At 39.9% G+C, this 23774-nt stretch overlaps 1 protein-coding gene across 1 annotated transcript in view; it reads left to right on the top strand.

Moving 5' to 3' along the window:
• Positions 1 to 23774, top strand: part of myo15ab (myosin XVAb) — a 73268-nt gene that overhangs the window by 4547 nt on the left and 44947 nt on the right. Inside the window, exons 9-31 of the mRNA XM_021308562.2 lie at positions 3048 to 3209; positions 4444 to 4557; positions 4654 to 4712; positions 5032 to 5155; positions 5270 to 5365; positions 9096 to 9227; positions 9791 to 9916; positions 9992 to 10069; positions 11897 to 12048; positions 12626 to 12671; positions 12789 to 12913; positions 15150 to 15267; positions 15386 to 15561; positions 17272 to 17356; positions 17453 to 17485; positions 17668 to 17749; positions 17914 to 18044; positions 19453 to 19548; positions 19891 to 20019; positions 20098 to 20204; positions 21377 to 21555; positions 21984 to 22056; positions 22160 to 22351. Coding sequence (XP_021164237.2) covers positions 3048 to 3209; positions 4444 to 4557; positions 4654 to 4712; positions 5032 to 5155; positions 5270 to 5365; positions 9096 to 9227; positions 9791 to 9916; positions 9992 to 10069; positions 11897 to 12048; positions 12626 to 12671; positions 12789 to 12913; positions 15150 to 15267; positions 15386 to 15561; positions 17272 to 17356; positions 17453 to 17485; positions 17668 to 17749; positions 17914 to 18044; positions 19453 to 19548; positions 19891 to 20019; positions 20098 to 20204; positions 21377 to 21555; positions 21984 to 22056; positions 22160 to 22351 — 2615 coding nt within the window. The remainder of the gene's footprint in view (positions 1 to 3047; positions 3210 to 4443; positions 4558 to 4653; positions 4713 to 5031; positions 5156 to 5269; positions 5366 to 9095; positions 9228 to 9790; positions 9917 to 9991; positions 10070 to 11896; positions 12049 to 12625; positions 12672 to 12788; positions 12914 to 15149; positions 15268 to 15385; positions 15562 to 17271; positions 17357 to 17452; positions 17486 to 17667; positions 17750 to 17913; positions 18045 to 19452; positions 19549 to 19890; positions 20020 to 20097; positions 20205 to 21376; positions 21556 to 21983; positions 22057 to 22159; positions 22352 to 23774) is intronic.

Here is a 23774-nt window from a genome sequence, read left to right as displayed (position 1 = left end):
GCAAATGCTTGCAAGGTGTCACTCTGTGTGTAATAAATCTATAATACGTGAGTTTCATATTTGAGGTTTAATTACTGGAATAAAAGAGCATTTTATGTGTATCCAATTTATTGAAATGCAGCTGATCACAATGACTTCAAATACTTTTTCTGAAGTCAAAACCATGCTTAGCTTGCACCCTTGAATGCCCTCTGTTTAAGATTTAAATATCTACTTTGCTAATTTGTGCTGCGGATGCTTCAGAGAAGGTTTCTCCTCAAAATAACTTTCGTAAAAAGGTTTATTCCCATTGTTTGCGCTCCATGGACTTTAAAGTTCCAAATTACTCTTTGCAAAAGTTTCCAGATGATAACAGCTACTTTCAAAATGAGCTTTAAAGTCTCACATGTTATTTATCAAATGTCAGTTTTGATTTAAGGGGTATAATTATGCTTTGTGGTGTCTCGTTGTTTGTCTTAAAAATGTCGTCGTTATCACTTAACCCTGAATTGAATTGGCAACAGTCATTGTTTCGTTATGCCCATTAAGGCCTGGTTGAGAGCATGCCAAACAAAAGAGATGAATTATGCCAATTTATAACAGATTGATGCTATTCTTGAAACCCTAGTATGTGTGAGATGTTTTGTCACCAGAGCTTCTCTTTTCACAATGTTGCTACAGCCACTTTCAGAGCAGCTAGCTTTAAACCTTTCATTTCACTTTCTCTTCCTCTTTTTACCTCTTTTAGAGCACAGCTGAAGGCAGAGGCCAAATGCTAGTTGGATGAACAGAGAGACTCAATAGTTGCTCTATAATATAAAATGTCACTGAATGTGATAATTACATCCCAAGACGGTCATGGACAATCAACTCTTGTGTTATTGTGGAGTTTTGAACAGCTCGTAATAAACCTGTACAATGAGCTGTATTCAGATCCCATCGCAATCGCAAAATGCAAAATTGCAACTGCAAAGGACTGTAGTTGACGGTACTTTAAGTGCATGCATTAGTATGCTGCGTCCCAATGATAATTTCACCATTAGATAGGTTCATAGATAAAAAGATTACACAGAATTTAGTGACCAAGACCATAGAGCTCACAGAGAGGGGTGTAATTTGCTTTATATGTATGTGCACTCTTAAGGATGTAGCATCACAAGAGTTTATCATAATTCTAATTTTACGACCTACAATGGAGGTCCCAACACCAACCCAAGAAACCCCTGCCTTACACAGACAGTTGCAAAAGTATAGATGCATTATATAAATATTTCCTTCGTGAGGCCACTGCAATGCTTCAGGCCAGAATGAATGGTTGTCAAACTTCATTGGTTTTTATATTGAGTGTTACTTCTGCAATTGTAGCCAAGGTAAAAAAGAAAACACACCCTCCGTCACTTCACCAGCCAATTATTTTAGGCAAGGCAAGGCAAGGCAAATTTACTTGTATAGCACAATTTAGTACAAAGACAATGCAAAGTGCTTTACATGAATAAAATATAAGAAAATAAAACAGAATACAAGCAAGTAGGAATAAAATGTAGAAACAAAAATAGAACATTAAAAACAGTTGGACTAAAAAAGGTTGAACTAGTGATGTTTCGGTAGACCTGTTTAAGTAGAACAGTCAAAGGCAATCCTAAACAAATGTGTTTTTAATCTTGATTTAAAGGAACTCCTTTCCGCACTTTTACAGTTTTCTGGAAGTTTGTTCCAGATAAGTGGAGCATAGAAACTAAATGCTGCTTTAGAGAAGCTGCTGTTGCTGCCTATGCAGAGCACTCAGGTTGTCTAGTTCTGTTCTAGTTCTGCACAACGAGAACCAGAACCAAACATGGAGAAGCAGCATTCAGCTTCAGTGCTCCATAAATCTGGAACAAACTCTCAGAAAACTGCAATTGAGCTAAAACACTGAGTTCCTTCAAATCAAGACTGAAAACCCACCTATTTAGAGTCGCTTTCTGCCCATTATAAAAGGAACATTGATCAACATGTACTGATGTTTTCACTTGATACAATTTAATGTTTGTTTCGATGTGTTTATGATCTTTTTATGTATTCATGATGTAAAGCACTTTGAACTGGCTTGCTGCTGAAACTGCAAACTGAAGGCTGCAAATTAGCCCATGGCTACAAGCCTTATGTACTTGGACATCAGCCACCTGTTTGGTTGCAATGTTTAATTGTACTGTCCCTGTCAAATAAATAAATAAATAAAAAACGTGCTATACACATATACATGACTTGGCTTGAATTGACATACCAATCTGGGAAGGGTCATAAAGCAATTGTCAAACAATTTAAAGTCTATAATTTTAAAATGACAAGTGGAAAACATTTAGGACCATCTTCTGCAAAACAAAAAGAACTCAAAAAACTGCATGTTAGATTTCATGACAGTTCAGTTAGAATGAAAGAGAAGAAGTACCAGAACGTGGAAGCATGGATTTAGATTTGCAGAATTGCATCGTAATAAACTACTACTAACTAAGATTTGTGAAAAATTGTTGTTTGGACAGATGAGATTGAAGTAGAGATGTTTAATGGAAACCACAACAGTACGAAAACAAACACGAATGGTGAAGCACGCTGAGGCAGAGATCATCATTTGGGATTGTTTTACAGCCACAGGACACGGGCCCCTTGTAGTTACTAAGTGGACTATAAACTACTCTCCTCTTCAAATTATTGTTGTTATTCAAATCACAGGTTATTTTAATTTATCTGGCTTTTCTATGTTGTCTTCATCTTTAGTTAATAAATAACGTGACTCTTTTTGTGTCTTTTTGTCCACTTCAGGTTACGTTTAAAAATTTTTTATAATATTATTTATTTAACAGTAATGTTGCATAGTGACAACTTGACATGGGTCTTTGTTATTCACTAGAGCAAAATTAGATTTTAAATCCCTGGAAGTTTGCAAAAAAAAAAAAGAAACTAAGAGCTGCTGAACAGTTGTTCTCAAATCAAAGCTAAATTAGATGAGGTTAATTAAAGTGTTAATCATGGTGTTGAGATAACGATTTGTGTCTCTGTGTGTGTGTGTTTATGCGTGGGCGTTTGAGCAGGGAGGAAATTGTACCATAGAGGGTAAGGATGATGGGGAGGACTTCAGGCGTTTGCTGAGTGCCATGGACATCCTGTGTTTTACCCCAGAGGAGCAGAGCGGCATCTACAGACTTCTGTCCTCTGTGCTTCATCTGGGGAATGTCTACTTTCAGCCACATCAGGTCTGTTTCTACACCGCACTGGTTGTCACTGAGATTTATGTGTTAGACTGAAGGAAAGAACATTAAGTAGTACATAATTGTGAAGGAAAACGATACATGTTTTTCACAGTTTCCTTTATAAAGATTAAAAGTCTTCTGCATTTGTGTTCAGCCCCCCTGATTTAATAGTTTGTAGAACCCCCTTTAGCTGCAATTCCTGTGGGTATGTCGCTATGAGCTTTCTATGTCTACAGGCAGAGTTGTTTTCAGTATTCTTTTTTATAGTAGCTGAGTCTCAATCATGTTGTATGGGAAGCATCTATGAAAACAAATGTTGAAAGCTTGTGATTAACGGTCAATGACATTTAAGTTTAGACTTTGACTGCCTATTTTAGTACATAAATAAACTTTATTCTAACCCTTTCCATTGTAGGTTTGGCTTCATGTTTAGGGTTGTTGTGACCCTTGACCCCAGCACGATGCTGCTACCATGGGCGTGGTGTGTTCGGGGCGTCAGTTTTCAGCATGGAGAATTTCAGTTTTAGTTCCATCTTCCTCTTCAGCACGCTCTTTTCCACATATGCTGTGGCCCTTTCATGTGTTGCAACAAGCTGCAAAGGAGACATTTGTGGGACTTTCTTTCAACATTTAGCAATCCTGCCACTCTTTCGTAAAAGTCCAACTTGTATAGGTGGAATTTCTTGCATGACTAGCACCCTGGACATGGTCCTTCTTCTGCCAATCTGACTACCATCAAAATGCTAGAAATCATCAAACTCCTAAACCAGAATAAAAGGCAATACAATCCTGTACAATGCCCATAAAATACTCCTCCTATTCTCAACACTAACTCCTCATTCAGTGCACATTCATAAAAGCAATAGAAAACTTGTTCAAAATGCAACTGACAGATAAGTCAATTTATTTATTTTTATTGGTGCTTTTTTGCCTCCCTGCCCCTCTATATTTTTATTGCCACCCTGAGCAACTGCCCATAAGGCACATATCAAAATGCCCCTCCAACAGATTCTGCTGAGCTGTGAATCTTTGCAGCATCTCTGTTGGTGTATCACATGACCTCCCAGAAAAATGTGTTGATTTCTATCATTTGTGACACAACGCGAACAAGTTTCAAGTGTTTGAAAGCCATTACAAGGAGATGTAATATATATGTACGCTATCAAGGTTCATTTAGTTTCAAAGACACAGCCAGTGATGAATATATGCCTGCATGTGTGTGTGCGCGTCTCTGCAGGCTGAGGGTCAGGAGGCCGCGTCGGTGGTGAGCACACAGGAGATCAGGGTGGTCGCTGAGCTGCTGCAGGTCTCACCGGAGGCTCTGCAGAAAGCTGTCACTTATAAAATGACTGTAAGCACACTTTCACCCTCACTCACAAAACATCAGTTGATATATTGCTTCCAAATTATTATTATCGCTATTCGAGCACTCTTCTCTGTCCCTCAGGATACAGTGAGGGAAAAGATCTACACTCCGTTGACAGTGGATAGCGCCTTAGATGCCAGGTGAGTGTCTGAAGTAAAGTCTCGGTAAAGGATCTGATTTATTACACCTTTTCCCTTTTGGACGAACTTGTGGTTCCACAATGCTTTACAGTCTCTTTTACAGTTCTAATTCTTTGTTTAAACCCTTGTATAAAAAAAAAAAAACTAGACTTTATATAGAGGGGAAGTGAAGAGTCTTTGATATTCTCCTCCAATCTTTGGTTGAGGCGTGTGAGGACAAAGGACGTCAGGGCTGGGGGGAGATTTTTCAGATGTCTACTGTTACCATAGGAACCAGGTTTTCTGTTTCCATAGAAACCTTATTGTGTGTTTCCTACAGAGATGCTGTTGCCAAGATCCTGTACTCGCTGCTGTTTAGTTGGCTGACAGAGCGCATCAATGGACGGGTCTACCCTCGCAACGAAGCCCTCTCCATCTCCATCCTTGACATATATGGTTTTGAGGTCTCGCTTTAAAGCAATCTCCTCTGCAGATGTTGCTGTGGTGACGATTTAGAGCTTGTCCTTAATTAACCTGCCCAGACGTCTCCCAATCTCTTCTCTCTTTGCCCCCTTCAGGAGCTACAGGTGAACAGTTTTGAGCAGCTGTGCATCAACTACGCGAATGAAACTTTGCAGTTCTACTTCAACAGAGTCGTCTTCCAGGAGGAGCAGGTCAGGGAAGTCACAAGTGAAGAATGGCATACATGGAAAAGACACTTCTAGGACCAGAATAGATATGTTTACAGCACTGAGAGAAATTCATCACACACTTTTCATATTTCCATGTGCAAAGAAAGACTTAGCTTTGATATGTAAGTCTTAAGTAGCAGTTCTTCAAGTTTTCTAATGGTCAGTAGGGGTTTTTCTATGGCATTTGCCTGCTTTTTCAGCTCTGTATCTGATACGTTCCTCATGGATTGTTTTTGTTTCCATCGGGTTAACTCTACCAAATCTTTCAGGTTTGAACAACTATTTTACCTTAACATCCTGATTAGTTTCTCTACCGTTAGTAACAATAGCAAAGACAACAGTTGGTTGACAGAAAATCCCATTTTAACACAAGCAAGGTGATCTGACATTGCTTTCAGATGAAAGCTTGTTAACCAATGTCAGGTCTTTGATGGATTCTTTTCTAATTACAAAAGATGCATTTAAGATGTTGTTTAACTGGTGTGGGTCATTTTGTTTGGCTTAAAATATTCTTCTTTTGCTTTCCTCATGTCCCTCTTTTCCCCTATTTTAAGGAGAAACTTTGATGGTGGAAGATTTAGTTCTGTGACCCAAATGTATGCATGCATAAAATAGGGTTGTTAAGCCCAGTTTTTTTTTTGTATAAATGAATAACGTCTCCAAGAAGCTAGAGTTTTTAATCCAGAGATAAAGACTTGAATCTCAAGCTTCTATTGGAGTCACACTTAAGTCAATAAAACAAATATCTTAGACTTAACATTGAATGGAAGTGCGAGAAAATCAGGACTGGACAGTCAAAGACTAGACACTTGTCTCGGGGCAGAGGACTTCTGCCCCTTAGAGACTTGACTATTACTCGCTACTCATAGGCTTGACATGAGATTGAACTAGCCCCTCAAAGACTTGGGTTTTTGAACCATGTTCCATCTGACACATTTATTGATCTCTGATGGTTGTTGTTTGCAGGGGAAAGACAGGCAGGTGAATTATGATAAGGATCCTGCAACAAAAATCTCTAGGAGCATATAGCCACTAGGAAAACTGTATTATCACTGCGAAATAGGACAATCTGGCACTGCCAAGGAGTTCCTCTGGTCCTTTACGGCACACCGGGAACAGCCCTGGCCCTGAGGGAAATGAGCAGCATTATATTTGTAATCTTCATATAAAAAGGTTGCAGTTAAAATGTATAATATTTTTGACAGACCTTCAGAAAGCATAGAGAGCAAACGATTAAGACCACTTTAACATATTACAAGAACGTTTAGCCAATAGACAAGAAGACATAATTTATGAGAACAATAGTTATCATAACACATTTACACACTTTATGTACATTAGCAGTTTCACTTTAATAAAAGAAGAACCTACCCTTGTCTAGACAAAACGTGTAGGCAGATCTCTGCAGCATCATGTCAGCTTTATATACCAAACACACACTCATCCCTTCCTTCCAAAAGTTGACTTTTCTAACATGGAAATGTACGTCTCTCTACATTTGATGCATGGTATGTTGCAGCTTGTATTTTTATCCATATGTGTGTGGCATTTGTGTATCGCTTTGAAAACTCACCTTCCTGACTCCCACCTGATATGAGCCTTCCTTGACTGGACAGAGTTTGTGAAGCATGATAACACAAATATCTCTGTTTGCTGGTGGAGGATCGTTCAGGCAGAGCAGAGCTTTTTACCTTTGGTCACATATGACATGTGTGTGACGAGGCAATCTGAATTCTGAAGTAAACAAGAATCAAAAAAATCCAAAACCACAGACTGAGCCTCGGAGTCCTGTGAATCTTAGGTTGGCTGTGAATCTAGGAGCTCTTGATTGAGACTGATTGGCGCTTTCAAAAACAGAACGTTGTGCCGCAAGAGATGTTGATCGAGACTACTGTTAAAGCTAGTTAATGTTAATGTTTCTCCTGTTTAGTTGTGCTAAGGCTTGTAACTAACAAGAGGTATATTCATTTCCATAACTGAAATTACAAAAAATGTCAGAGAATGAGGAAACAGACAGCATAGAATGCGATGGCAAGTTCCTAATGAGTTATAATGTTATAGTTTGAAAGCAGAACTTGGGATTCAAAGCCAAACATAAATAGTCTATCTAAAGCAAAAGCAGCGATCCTCAAGGTTGAACTTCAGATCATCCTGATCTGGCGATTTCACTTAAATTTCACTCAGAAGGTTAAGATTTATACGGCGATTCATGCAGTAAGGAGAAGGGTGTTAGAAGAACGGTTGTATCAGAGCATACGCTGGGAGACCCAACAAAACAGCACCCTACTGAGGGATTTCAAAACTCCCTGAGGTGAGGTTTGTCTGCCTGTAATTTCAGAGTCAATTACTGTTTCTGACAGAAATTGTAATTCAAAGCACTAGAATTCTTCAAACATTCAGTTTAGATGTTAAACTTTAAGCTCCAGTTCTGACCACAGTTGTTGCTCTGATGCCCATGGGAGTCAGCCCTCCCGTTTCCCCTGATTACTGTGTCACCATCATCATACCGTACGGTATAAACTAGGGCTGGACAATATAGAAAAAAAGCATATCGATAAAATAGAAATTAAATTGATCTGTATTGATAATTATCAACAAATTCAAAGCATACATTATAAGTAGAGCCCTGGCCATTTTAAGGTGTTGCTTAGCGATCTCTTTTTAGATACAGAACACACAAATACTGAATTCAAACTCAACCCTTTATTCGACCAACTTTTTACCAAAACTGCAAGTTTTTATAAAAGAAAAAAGAATGTGCGCTCTGTGAGGGGGGCAGAGCTTCCTAGGTCTGCGTTTGGATTGGTTGGGAGGATGTAATGACTAATATTAACCTACACGGCTAGAATGCAAAAGGAAGGAAAAGTGTTATTCTATTTTTTTTTTACTTTTTATTTACCCTTTTTATTCTATCATCGATATAAGTCTATCGAATGATATGTATTGTTATTGAATTATCCTCTAGCCCTAGTATAAACTGCTACACTCTATTAGTATAAGCTACTATACTAATCAGACTCCTGCTGCAGTCAAACACCTTTATATTGCTCAAACAGAAAAAAAGTCTTAGCTGAACCAATGTGTCACGGGAAAAGATTGAGGAGGATAGTTTTGAGTGGGTTGTTAAACATTTAATTCAATTCTTACATAGGATATTGATCTATCTGATAAGCATTATGCTGACAAACAACAGGTCTTTGGTCCCAGGGGTCTGGCTGTTGACTTCCTATCTATCCTAGCATTAGAATAAACTGCACATAGTCCTCTTCCCTGAGATTCGAATTGTTCCTTTCCCTAAATCTAAGATTCTATTTGTTTCCTAATCTTGAGCCATCAGATGTTTTCATTAGAGAAAAAGTTTTTTTTTTGTGTACGTGGTGAAGTCTGGCCACTTCAGCTGTTTACTTCACAGAGCTAGCCCTCATTTCCGGCATATATTATCTTGGTAGCAAAAGTGCTCGCTACATCTTTTAGTCGTGTTGCCAATAAGTAGCCGCAGGTCCGTTCATCCGGTAACACGCGCAGCAATGGAACTCAAAACAATGGAAAATCTGACTGTAATTTGTTTGTGTTTCATACTTTAAAGGTTTTTATGCTAGCCTTTAAGGCATCGGCATTCTTTTTGCTGTAGAGATCAGAAAAGCATCTGATGGTTTATCGGGTTTATTAACCTCGTGAACCTTGTTGTTTTGTACTGAACTGTATTCTGTAGGAGGAATACATGCGGGAGCAGATCCAGTGGCAGCAACAACCCTTCAGCAACAACCAGGCATGTCTTGACCTTATTGCTGCTAAGCCTTATGGGATCCTGCGCATATTGGACGACCAGTGCGGTTTCCCCCAGGTACAAAAGCCTTTCTAGCGTTAGCACGTTTATGCAAGCAAACCGAATAAACACTTGAAGCGTGGAAGGAAAGCACTTCATAAATCACCAGCTTGTTAAAAGACTTTCGGGAAATTGAATGCGTTCCCTTTCACCGAGCCTGGTGCCTGTAGAGAGCTGATGACCCTGGAATGAAGCGAGATGTGATAACACTAAGCCATTGAGATCAATGCCCGATTGTAATAGTTCATGCCTAATTTCTCAGAAGAAATAAAAGTTTTACCTCTTGGATATTTCATGAGTCGGGGAATTGTATCATGACCCTCTCAGATCAATATAAAACTATTAAACATGCTGACTTAATTATCTACCTGCTGCTATCATCACTCCGAGGGCTCCTAATATAAGGAGCTGACTGAGCTCATATTGAGATAAATGTATTACTGCGTCTCCAGAGCTCAGTGTGAATTAAGAGCGGCATTACATCGGGGACAGACTGAATCAATTTGCCAAATATGTGTGTCTGCCGTAGACGCTCGGTTTCCTTGGCGCATCAGCCATTAACCATCCGCAATTATCGCTAGGCAACGGACCACACCTTCCTCCAGAAGTGCCACTATCACCATGGAAACAACCCACTGTACGTCAGACCCAAGATGCCACAGCCCGAGTTCACGCTGAAACACTATGCGGGGAAGGTCACCTACGAGGTGCATTTGTTGTTTATATCTTTCTCTTTCATGGTTTTACTTTCATCTCTGAGCTCCAGCGATTTGCTTTTGCAGGTCCACAAATTCCTGGATAAAAACTTTGACCTGGTCCGACAGGATGTTTTAGACCTCTTCATTCAAAGCAGGAACAGGGTAAGAAAATACCAATCCCATCTTTGCCTTATGACTGTCCTACCCAGACTCTGTTGTTAATAACACACGCATCTCTTCTCTACATTGTTTTACGAAGAAAAGGACATTCAGATTTCAACTGAAAGACATACTGGGTAGCACTTTGAGTGTCTTAGTCGAAGAATTACAAGAAAAGTTTCATAAAAGGGGTTTTATTTGTAAAGAAGTGAGTGAAAATATAGTTTTATCTCTTTAACATTTTTTCCCATTTTGACATGTCAAAATGGCAAACATCAATGTAAGTTTATCTGATAGACTAACAAAAAGTTACACGTTGTTTGTGAGTGGAAAGACAACTAAATGGGTTTTCAAAGACGTTTCCTAATAAAAAGCTTCACAAGTGTCACATTCACGTGTGCTTAGTCTTCACCACAATGATAGCCCCATAATAAATTCAGCCAATGGCTTGAGAGATTGGGGGAGCAAATGTTGTGTGTAATTTAATCTCAGTATAAATCCAGATGTTCAATGAAGACTTCAGAGATCTGTTAAACAACATTTGTGAAGAAACGGTCTCAAAGATCAAGGAACAGAGCAAACAGGTCACTGATAAAGTTATGCTGCAGTTAAAGGTATAAAGTTACATAAAAAAAACAATTTTTAACAATTTATCAATTATTCATAAAAGGAAAGAGTAAGGAAAACCTGCAAACCAACCAGGACATGGCTACTGAAACTAAAAGGCTAAGTGAAGAGAGCGATAATCAAGCTGCCAACAGGGCAATGGTAACTCAGGAGGAGCTGCAGAGATCCACAGCTCAGGTGGGAAAATATGTCGTCATGAAAACTATCAGTCATGCACTCCTCAAATCTGACTCTATGGAAGAGTGAAGGAAGCCATTATTGGAGGAAAGATTCAAATTTCAATTATAATTTTATCTTGAACTCTAAAAGGGGTCACTGCAAATGTGGAAAAAGGTGCTTTGGTCACACATCCATTGTCTTTACCCGCGTGTTCTTGCAGAAAGTTGGTGCCTATCTCCAGCTGCATGCAGACAGACCTCAGACCAGAATTCGAACCCAGAACCTTCTTGCTGCAAGGCAACAGTGCTACCAACTTTGTTACCATGAAATCCATCGTCAGTTAAGATGACTGCCAATTTAAGTTTAACAAATAAAATAAACAACATCACCACGGAGACTCCACCCTTGTCGTTAAACATGGGGGTGGCAGTATCATGCTGTGGGAATGCTTTTCTTCAGCAGGGACAAGAATGCCAGGCAGAGTTAATGAGGAAATGTGCTAAGCCAAGCCCAGGGGAATCCTGAATCCTTAGAGACCGCAGAATACCTGAGACTGGAGCATTCAACTCCCAGCAGTGCTTCAAACCTAAACAGTTTTCAAATTTTATTTATTAAAGATTTCGAAATTTTCCTTCCTGCATATCACAATTTACCCCCCCCCCCCCAAAAAAAAAAAAAGATGGGGGGGGGGGGGTCACTCATAAAAAAAGACAAAAAAACAACATTGAAGTTGGTGACAAAACATGAAAAATGTCAGAGTGGGACAATTTTTAAGGTGTGATTGGGGTGTTTTATTCAGCCAAGTTTAGAATGTAAACTGTGATATGTAACTACAGTCTGCAGACCATGATTATAATACATTCTATGCAAAAAAAAAAAAAAAAAAATCTCAGCTCCTTATTCAGATGGTAAGCTGTTAATGTTAAATGTATAGGTATCTTTCACCAGCATCATTTACCTGTTGCCTGAGAAGATCCTCTGGTCAAGCTGTGTGTTTTGGTCGAACTGTTCAACCTCCGTGTTTGTCCTCCTGTGTATGTTCAGATGGTATCGAGCCTATTCTTGAAGCATTCGGAGTCTTTGTCACAGCAGCGCTCAAATCTGCGCCGCAACAGCACAGCTCGGCGTCATCAGGCCAACACGGTCAGCGCAAAGTTCCAGAGCAGCCTGCAAGAGCTACTGGACAAGATGGAGAGGTGCGCGGAGACTTCTCGGCTTTTGTCCTTAGACGTCCATACACTGAAGTCTAACCTGGACCTCTTCTCACATTTTCTGTATGCTTTGCACCTGAAAGGACACATTAATGAGACAGAACTCTTGTCACTGGTAAAATAAAACCCATAAGTCATGCTGTCACTGAACATGTTCAGAAATACAGGAAGTAGAAGAAGAGTGATAAACTGAGCATTTCTTCCATTGTACTGGTCTCTAAAATCTCTTATAAAATGCCCTTCTTGCTTAAATTCCTAAATTTTGAGGGATTTGTTTTATTTTGGTAACACGAGTGACCAATTCCAACAGTTTGATCAAGCATGAGCCATAAATCTTGACGTCTCAGATAAGTAATGCAGATCTTAGGATCTCCTTCAGTCTAATGCTGGTTTTATGTTGCTCTATGAACTAAACTAAAGCACATCCCGTTGCTTTCTGCTGACAAACTTGATTCTCTTTAAATCCCCTTTAAAAAAGTAGATTTCCCTTGCAGAAAAGGTAAAAAATAATGCTTAAATCAAGTTAATCATCTTTGCATCAATTATCATCCATCTGTGACAGGTGTAACCCTTATTTTGTGCGATGCATCAAGCCGAACCAACATAAGGTATATTTGCAAGTTGGATGATCAGCGCCGGTTTGCAGTGTTTTTATTTATTTATTTATGTTTGCTTATTTTTGCACTTATATTAATGTGTAACACACGTTTATTTTGTGTGTGCAGAAGCCAGGAATGTTTGACATGGACCTGGTCAACACCCAGCTGCTTTACTCTGGTATTATGGAGACCATCCGTATAAGGAAGGAGGGTTATCCAGCGAGACTGCCCTTTCACAGCTTCCTATCAAGGTTTGTTGATGAAAAATCTATAAATTTGGTGAAATCAGTTGTGTTTATATATGAAAAGTGTTGAATTGGACTCTGGGGCTCTGCACATTGCCATTCAAACACTAAAAGTTAGTTCTCTGCAGAACCTTTTTTACATTTTGTCACATTAAAACCACCATCTTAGTGATATTTTTTTTTATGTGCCCAACTAGCATGAGATAGCTCACTGAAATATTTCAGTAAAATACATCAAGGTTTTGTGCTATGACGCACAAAAACGTTGAATAGTTCCAGTACACTTTTATTAGGCACTGCACCTCGGTGACAATTCATTCAAGCATCTTTTTAGGTAGTTTGAATAGATTAGCGACAATTTATACTGCATGGTGTAACTTAACAGCTGAACAGACAACAGTAAATTGAATTTTAAGGCGTTAATTTGCATTAAGCCGTCCAAACACTGCTGTGCTGTGTAAAAGTTTGACCCACAGACTTCTTCTGTTTTTTTGTTACACTTAAATGTTTCAGATAATCAAACAACTGTTATTACCAGACAAAGATGACACGATTACATAAAAAAAACTACTTTCTTATGATGATTTTATTTATTAAGGAGAAGAAAACAGACTGGTCCAAGGTGAAAAAGTAATTACACCCCTCATTTAATTCTGAATAATCTGTAATTAACTAAATTTTTTGAAAGCTGTGTTCAATCTGATCAATCAAGAAATAACGCGTACATGTCTAACAGCATGAAGTAAGCTGAAAGGTCTAAAAAGAAAAGCAACACATCATGGCCCAATCTAAAGAAATTCAAGAACAGATGAGAAACATATGTTTTTGAAGACCAATGTTTGCCATTTCTAAGGTTTTGAGATTCCTGCTATTATCCACAAAAGGAGACCCCGTGGTGGGTTTGTTTTTAAATAAAACAAACCAGAACATCATCCCTGAAAGCTTTAAATCACTTAAAATCAGAGTTATAACAAATCGAGAAAAAAAATTAAAAAATAAATCATCCTAATATCCAAGACTTTAGGCAAATATTCTGTGGATTGATGAAACTAAAGTTGAATGTTTTGGAAGGTGTGCATTTTGTTACATCTGCTGTAACAGTAATACAGCATTTTTAGAAAAGGAACATGATACAGCATGATCCGAAGCACACCAGTAAGTCCACCCTTGAAAGGCTACAGAATAATTAAGACTCTGTGACCGAATCTGAGAGGCTGAGGTTTGACCTTTAACAGGGACACCCTCTTATGGCAAAATAGTTTTTAAAGGGATTGAACTTTACATATAACACTTTTTTGTTAATACAGTTACACTCAGTTATTTTACACTAGAACGTTAGTCACCAAGAAGCACACACAGGTGATATGCAGACCGGTAAGCAAATTGGGTTTAACTGGCTTGCCCAAGGTCACATCGAAATGTAGCAGTAGGAAGCTAGAAATAACACCTTTCTAATTGCAAGAAAACATCTCAACCCATTAAGCCACAGCCTCCTCAAAATCAAAGAAGAGTAGACCATAATTCCTCTACAAATCAGCAAACATGATTTGGATAGCCCTTTTTCCAATGGAAAATATAATCATCATACTGTGTTTTTATTCCCATATGCTATCTCTTTAAATTACTTTTAAGATCTCAAACTGATGAATCTGGAAATAATAAGCAAAAACGGAATAAACCCGATAGAAGACAGAGAGATCACTGTGACAAACTGACACCAGTTTTAATTCTCATGGCGCTATTTCAGTTAAAACATAGTGCCGTCTTTGTCAGCCTCCCTTTTCACTTTCCCTGCCTGAAAGATTACGTTCCCGTTGCCCTCGCCGCTCTGTCAAAATCATTGTAATTATTGGCTTTCTCTGGAGATAATACATTTCACGCAAACTGATCTCTTCGCGTTGAAAGAGCCATCTGGCATTTGTCAGCCCCCTCGGTAGGAGAGCGGATGAAAACAATTGATCTCCCAGCACCTCTCATCGTTTGCTGGCAAAGCGACCTGACTTACAGCACCACTCACAGGAGATGGCACTGACTTAGAAAGTAGTCGAACCGAGCAAACTCCGAGCAGCCAAACGCTGAATACACAGAACACCAATTACCCTCAAACAAGAGCTTTCAGATTAGCAGCCAACCGAAGATTTGCACAATTCAGAGGCGCAGGCTGCAGCTTTTGGGTGTCCTGCTTCTTGTCTACTTGAGAGTTTGGATCTTCTCATCAAACCTGTCTTATATGTGACCCCAGGTATAAAGCTCTGCTCTGTCTGAAGGATCCTCTGCCAGCCGACGGAGAAAATTGTGTTATCATGCTTCACAAACTCTGTCCAGTCAAGGAAGGCTCATATCAGGTGGGGGTCAGCAAGGTGAGCTTTGACAGTAACACACACACACATACATACATATGCATAAAATACAAGATGAAATATGTCATGCATCACATGTAGATAGCCATAAATGTACACGTGCATGTGTGCCTGTTAGATTTTCCTGAAAGAGGAGCTGTACCAGCTGCTGGAAGGGAAGCGGGACCGTGTGCTGGACATAGCTGCCATGACGCTGCAGAGATACGCCCGGACCTGTTTTGCCCGGCAGAATTTTCTCAAATTCAGGCGAGGTATAACCCGCTTTGAAGCCCGCTGCAGAGGCTACCTGGCCAGGTAATTTGATCGTGTACAGTCCCTTGTAAAAGTCTTTATAGCCCTGAAACTTATTAAGATTTTATTTCACAGACCAACACACAGAAGTAAATGGAGAAAAAAAAAAGATTTGTTAGTGTTATTAGTGTTTTACTAATAGAATTCTAAAAAAGTGGCGAATGTGTAAGTATGTTTTTAGGGGTAATGCTCTTTGAGCTTTGAAAACGTTATTTTGTCATAGCTCAAGCAATCAAATTTCAAGTCTTGCCACAGAGTCTCAGTTGAACTTAGGTTTGGACTTTGACTAGGCCATTTTAACACATAAACTTTGACTTAACCGGTCTATTCTTGCACTGACAGTATGTTTAAGGTGATCGTCCTTCTGGAAGGTGACCACCCTCCTCATTCTCGAATCCTATGCAGCTTCTAACAGATTTGTGCTGTCAACTCTCACCTTCTTCACCGTCTCTGCTGGATAAAAGCATCCTCACAGCATGATTCTGCCACCACCATGTTTCACAGAGTGTATTCATTGTGATGTGCAGAGTTAGTTTTCCTCCACACTGCGTTGTACATGTCGGCAGCTGCTGTTTTCCTGGGTCTTCATGACGTTGATTTTTACTAATGTCTGGATGAATATATATATATATATATATATATATATATATATATATATATATATATATACTGACATTTTTTTCCTAATATTACAATCATAAAATCGTATTTTTATGAGAACTCTTATAAAAAAGTGCAGCCTTTCCCCTGTCTTGTATAGTTATACTTTGGCATCAGTTCCACAGAGAAGGAAATAGTAAATCATTTCAGCACATCGGCATAATATCATCTCGTGACGTCCACTCGTTCTATAACAGCAGCCCAATAAAATACATTGATGCTTGTATTTGTAACATGGCAGAATGAAACAAAGCTATTTGAAAAATACCTCATAAAAATAAAAGTTTCAAACAAACCTATGATTTCTTCATGTTTAGCTACCACTTTATCATTGCTTCTGCAGATTTTCTGAAGATAACAAATCCTGCCTTTTTTACACTAGAGAAATCATAACAATACCCTCCTAAAACAGTCCAAAAAAAATCCTGAAAACAAACATGACCGCCGCACTGTAGCGGCTGACTGGGTTTAATGGTATCGGCCGAGCTGAGTCTGGAGTTTCACCCAACAGCTCAGAGATGTAGGCTTTAGAGTTTGGTTTCACTGACCTGAACACTAAGAACCTTATCACCGAAAACCTCATTCATTGCCCTTGATGCGCGGAGATAAGACCGGGGAGTTCAGGTCGTGCTCATCCATCAAAGGTGATAGATTTCCCAGTTGGTGCCACTCTCGCAGAAACACGTGTGTGCCGTAAATTAGCATTTTAGTCCGGTGTGGAAGACGGCAGTGAAAAGGCAATAAAGTGAAGGTTAAACACTTTGATTCTTTGATATTTCAGAAATAGCTATTCGCTGTCAGATGAATTAGAACAAATGACACCTTATGAAAAACGTGCACTGAAACTATAACAGTACCATCAACATTCTGCACCTATCTAAGTATAGTGACTCACATTAATGTGACACGGTGCAGAATTTTTAAACCACAACAGTCTCTCTCAAAGGGAAAGTTTGTAGATTTATGATACCAATTTATCTAAATCACTTTTTTTTCATTTTATGTATTTTCATAAATCATCAATCAATGATGGCAACACTTTTCACCCAACAGAAAGAAGTTTGCTCTAAGGAGGAAATATCTCATCAGACTGCGTTCTGCCGTGCTGCTAATTGTCAACCGCCAGCGCTATATGAGGGTATGCACACAGATTCTGGGCCTTTCTGGTGCAGAGGAAGCCATTTAAAATGAGCAAGTGTGTAAAAGGTGATGCTTTTTTTTGTCTTTTTGTCAGACAGTGGTGGAGCCTGCGAGGAAGGCAGAGGAGGTGAGTAAAGATGCAAAATAATGGTGTTCAAGAGAGGAGTGCCACTATTTGCACTAAAGATGGGGCTGCATTGGTTAACTGCTTCTGTGTGTGTGTGTGTGTGTGTGTGTGTGTGTGTGTGTGTGTGTGTGTGTGTGTGTGTGTGTGTGTGTGTGTGTGTGTGTGTGTGTGTGTGTGTGCAGGATCGGATCAATCGCGAAGTGGTGAATGTGACAACATTGCCTATCCCTGCAGAGCTAGCTGGCTTGCTGCAGGTTGCTTCAGGTGTGCACACAAACAATAGAGACATTGTGTCTGAGAAATAACACCGTAAACATTGCTGAGCCAACCTGCAAACACAGAGGTTTGTTTATGGCACTGACTGATTGTATAAACATTGGTGTGTGTGTCTGTGCATGCGCCCTTGTGTGTGTGTGTTTGTCTGACAGGCGGTGAAGAGCTCCATTCTGACTGCTTGGCGTTGGTTCAGGCTCCAAAGGTTCAGGTTGACCCTCAGCTGACCCTGCCCCTCGACATCAATAACTACCTCATGACGCACTACGTCCGGACCATGTTCAGGGTGATAACACAAGCACATGTCGTTATGTCAGCGGTGCTTTGCACTATCTGAACAACAGCACAAACGGTTCTAGAGCGGTTTTCTGAGGCAGACAATTCAGTTTTTAAAAAAAAACATTTACTTGAACTGAGTGCAGCTCCTTCAGGAAACATTGTATCCCCCTCAGTTTGACAAGGAACGGTTACAAACTATTGAAACTTTATCGCTGCTCTGTGGTGCGTGCAGAAAAAATACTTTTAACCATTCTGTTTAATTTGTCTTCCAGAACTGATATGTATGAAGTATGAAAATACAAAATAGAGTACAGAAAAAAAAAATATTTTTACACTTTGTTCTCTAAAAGTTGAATCCATCTATCCATGCACCTTACTATCCATCCGTCCAACTAGTGGGGGGTGGTCATCAACTTGCACTCTGTTCATAAGATCCTTTACTGTAAGGCGCACGTGCTCATTGTTGTCACACGGTAATGTTCACCTGTAGCCTTTTAATCACAATCATCAAAACAAGCCAAAAAGTAACTTACAAAAATAATCTTTTTTGAAATGGAAATTATGTAACAAAACGCAGCGGGAGCGCTCGTGAATATGTTGCTCTTTTTTCCACAGAAATGAGTGGAAAGGTATTCCTCTGTGTTTAATGAGTTGTAAAGTGGGCTGTTAGTAAAATAAACCTCGTCTCTCTGTGTCCGTCTCTCGTCGGCGCTGTCCACACACCAGCGGTGCTGAAAATGCACCGTCACCTGTCATTGTTATTGCTATTGCTATTTATTGAGAATGATGATCATGATGATAAAAGCTACTGACATGTTAATACTGACCACGACAAAAGTAAATAATCTACACTGGCGCAAGAACACAGTTTGGTGCCAGAACAAACTCGCGGTGTGAGACGGCCTTCTTACGCGGGGGATGTGAGCACAGAAAACGGTTCAGCGGCGCCTGCAGCTGGACGGCTGTTACAGATCACGCATAGCCTAGGTGATTCTGCTTTGATGCCTCTGGGCATGATCGTGTGTGTGGCTAATCCAGCACCAGTTCACCCATCCTTCCATCCAATGAATTATACAAACTTTGAGCTATGATATTTTGGTCCCTGGGAAACTGGAACATATGCTACCTCCCGACATCTCTGGGTCATATTCTGTTTGTTTAGAGTAAACCAAAACATCCCATCTTTTCCCCAAACCTTTACCTCCTGCTAGCTACCTTTGGTTTTTAACTCTGGATGTCAGGCAGGTGCATAGATGGATGTTTCCGACAACAACCAGAAAATATCAGCAGATTTTATTGCAGGACAGACCGCATCAGTGTTAAAACAGAAAACCAGCTAGCGTGACATGGTTAAACCATGGAGATGAGGCCTCTGTTTAACCCTTAACAGCTCTGTGTGTTTGTTTCCGTTGCAGGAGCCGCTGTTTGGGATGCTCACTGCTCCGCTGGAGAACTCCCTGATTCGTCTGGACCAGGAGCTGAAGCAGGGATCTCTGAACGTTTTTATTCTGGTCTGTCTTTTATTTGCATGTTGCTGGTAAAACTCTAGGGTCGACACTCTGCTGGTAATTAGATTTAAATGCAGTCAAGCCTGAGACGCGGCTAAAATGACTAAAATACATTAATAACTCAGATGAGATGTTCCTGTCAGGATAGGAAATGTAAATTAACATATTGTTCAGAATGTTCAGCAAATGGAATTGAAAACTTAAGCATTGTGTGCTGATTTCATGTGAATGACCTAACCAATAACATCAATAACATATGTTGGCCAATCACAAAAACCTAGAAAAAAATAAGATTTTATGTGAGTTACACCATTTTCTCTAAATATTCCTCTGTGGTGTTGGCAGATACTCCGGTTCATGGGGGATCCGATCTTGAACGGAGCTCAAGAGAACATGTTTGGGAACTATATCATCCAAAGGGGACTGGCCAACCCCAGCCTTAGAGATGAGATCCTGGCTCAGATAGCCAACCAGGTTTTAAACTGCTGGGTTTTTTTATAACAATGTTCTATTTTATCTTCTTTTTCTAAGAGTTTCATGATTGCTTTCTAGGTGTGGAGGAATCCTAACATACTGAACTCCGAGCGGGGCTGGCTTCTTCTCTCCTCCTGTCTGTCTGCCTTCCTGCCCTCTCAAAGGCTGGCCAAATACCTGCTTAAGTAAGAAAATCAACTTTAGTATTCATATCCCTTGAACTTTATCACAATTTGTTACAGTCAAACCATGATTTCCGGTATTGTATGTAATTGGCATAAAGTAGTGAATAATTATACAGAGAAAAGAAAAGGAAGTGTGGTTTTCAAACTTATTTAATTTTCTTTCTGATCACTGAGACCCCTCAAAAAAAATCAGTGCAACCAACTAATTCCGGAAGTCAACAAAGTTGTAAATAGAGTCCTCCTATGTGGAATTTAATCTCAGTACAGCTGCATCTGGATTGTGAAGGCCTCAGATGTTTGTTAGAGAACCTAAGTGAACAAACAGCATCATGAAGACCAGGGAACACAGCAGACAGGTCAGAAAGAAAGCTGTAGAGAGGTTTCAATCCCAATCTTTGAACATATCAGTGAGTCTTTGTGTTAAAACGTGAAACAGTATGGGGCAAGACGTGATATCCACCTAAACTGACAGGCCAGGCGAGCAGAGCATTTATCAGAGAAGCAGCCAAGAGTTCCCCTTGGATGAGCAGCAGAAATTTTCGGCTCAGGTGGGAGAATATAGTAACAGGAAAACTAATAGTAATGCAATTCACATGTTTTTTGTGTCCTGATTAAATCCATTATAAGTCCTTTACACTTTACAGTACAAGGCATTTAGCAGAAGTTCACCTTCCGACAGGACAACGACCCTAAACATGGAGGCAGAGCTACGATTGAATGCTTTAGAAACATTCGGATGTGTTTGCATGGCCTAGTCAAAGTCTGGACCCAAGTTTAATTTGAAATTCAAGCCCTTTCAGTGTGCCAGGGCTTGAGCTATGTTGCAGAGAAGAATGGTTAAAAATGTCCGTTTCTAGATGTGCAAAGCTGGTAGAGACATACCCAAAAAACTCAAAAGTTTAATTGCAGCGACAGCTGGGGGTAAATATAAATGCATGCCACACTTTTAACATTTTTATTAAAAAAATGATAATCACAATTGTGCGCTCCTTTGTGTTATTTTATCCACAACGATCACACTGAAGTCTTAGTTGTGATGTAATATATATTGATATGATGAAGAACAACGGTCATAAATACCTCTGTAAAGTGCTGTCCATCTGATCTAAAGTTATTCTGCTGCACACGGAAGATGTTTGCAACAGTTCATTTTCAAGTTTTTACTTTTGTAGATTTGTGTCGGACTACGGCCCAGAAGGCTACGACTGTGTGTGTCAGAACCGTCTGCTTCAGGCTCTGCAGCGCCTCAGCATCGGGCCTGAGTACGCCCGGACGTACCCACCCTGTCTGCTGGAGTGGACCGCCAATCGCAAGAAAGCCAACACTGTTCTGCACGTACACTGCATAGATGGTGAGAAAAGTCACTCAAACTTACACAGCCAAGGGGTTGACAACTGGAAGTAATTTTTTTTAACATGTTTTTGAGTCCTTCATGCTGACCCAACCTTACCTCTGAACTACATCACTAACCTACTTTATATTTTTACCTGAGCCCAGTCTATGATGGTCATTCAGGCATCTTTCTCTCTCATTTCCTCCTCTTCTCCACCTAATCTGTCCTCTAATCTTTTGGCAAGTCCCCTGAGAAATAAACACCTGATTCCACCCCCGCCCCCCTCCCCCCGGTTTGCTTTCTCTGTTTGTGCCTATTTCAAGTTCTGTGATGGTTTTGAGAATGATGCCGGTGTAACCAGCTTCTGTTTTTAGGTAGTTGCCTGAAAAAAAGCTTTCCGATTTATTTGAATGAATAGACCTAAAGCTGTTGCTATTCCCCTCCAGGGACTTCTTTCCTATGCCCGCTGCATTCCTGGACAACAGGAGAGGAGATGGCCAAAAGCATCTTACAACACAGGTAATGTAAACACAGGCGAAAAGGGGGAAAAATGGTAAAAAGTCTGGGTGGAAATGCCGCATGTAATGTGTGTGTGTGTGTGTGTGTGTGTGTGACTGTGTAGAGGCGTGCAGGACGGCCGCCGGGGCTGGTCGGTAGTGCTGAAGGAGCCGGCTCAGTGGGTCGAACTCGAGGGCTCAGACTACGTTCTGGACTTGATGTCAGACCTGGAGCTTCCCGCTGACTTCCCCAAGCACAGCAGCTACTTCATCATCTCTGCTCTGGAGCCGGCCAGAGTTCGGCCCAACGCCAGCATGTGAGACAACAAAGACAGGTTTCAAAGAGAGGTTTTATGATGTCCGCCAGCTGTTCAGATGATAGCTTTGTTATGCTGGTGGGGAAAAACTGTGGGATAAAAGCTATTTTTAGGAGAGCTGCTCCTCTACCTCTACTTGTGTTCTTGGTCAAGTCCTGTAAATATTGGAATAGTTTGTTACTAAAACTAATAGGCTTCCATATATAGCATCTTAGAGTCTCTTAAACAATATATGAAAGAACATCAAAATAATGAACACCGATAATCTATTTTGTTCCTGCATATGTTTATGTTTGATTCTTTCTATACATCTTTTCCAAGTCCCTGTCATATTGATTCTTCATTTTTATTACTTTTGTAGTTCAAACAACACTTTGTACTACCAACAAGCAAATGTTGGTAGTTGTTAGAGGGGAAAGTAGCCGCTTAGTGCTGCTATTCCAAGGTGTTTTATTAATTAATCGTTAGCAGGCTGGATCACGTCTATAAAAGTAGGAGTTATGGTAGTTTACTCTTCTGGAGTGTAAAGATGTGTGTTAACACAATACCAAATGGAAAGTCTTGAGAAATATCCTTAACACAGCAATTGTTGGTGCCAATCAATCTGTACGTTATTTTGAGGCCAGTTCCAAACAGTTTGAAGTCCATCATTCTTTTCAGTTGGAAAATGATAGACTTCTCACGCTCTTATTTAAGATACCTTAAACTCGCCCTCTTCAAACTTAGGTCATCCACGGCTGGCGTGTTACAAAGGTTAAACGTTATGGCCTCACAACAACATAGAGTTCAAACAGGTCGTCAGGATAAAGACGTTTTTCTCTTGACGATCCCTAAGACAAGGAAACAAATTCTGTGGATTGACAAAAGCAAAATGAAGCATTTTAGGTGTAACGCTAAGATCAGACTGACAGGCAAACACGGTGGCAGTAGTGTGATGGTCTGTGGCAGCGTGACGGGGCACATGGAAAGTCCACCTCTGATTGGCTCAAAAGCCATAAAGGCTTTAAGGGGTCTAGTCATAGATGCAAATTAAATCTGTTTGAGGTACTGTAAAAATGACCTTAAACAGGATTCCTGTCTGAAACCTCCACCGTGTGCAAAATGTTAGCCAAATTCTCTCCATATTGGAGTAAAAGACTCCAATATGCCATTTATTAGGTTAGGCAATTTCTTGTTCACATTGTGTCAAGCTATTTTAATAGCTGATTCTTAAATGAAACCCAATCCAATCATAGTTTGAAAGCTGCATTTTATACTTGTTTAGGTTATGTAAGAGTTATAATACAATCTGCTGGATGTAAATCTCGTACATGCGGCCAAAGAGTAAAAAATTAAGAAATCTTTAAGTAGGAATTGGTGGGAGCCACATTCTGGTCACACAAGTGTTCAGGAGCTCCTAAAGAGACGACAGGTGAGGTAACCT

This window comes from Fundulus heteroclitus, chromosome 5 (assembly GCF_011125445.2).
Source record: "Fundulus heteroclitus isolate FHET01 chromosome 5, MU-UCD_Fhet_4.1, whole genome shotgun sequence".
In the NCBI taxonomy this organism is placed as follows: Eukaryota; Metazoa; Chordata; class Actinopteri; order Cyprinodontiformes; family Fundulidae; genus Fundulus; species Fundulus heteroclitus.
Note: the sequence above shows the minus strand (reverse complement) of the source record. Positions and strands in the feature narration are given on the sequence as shown.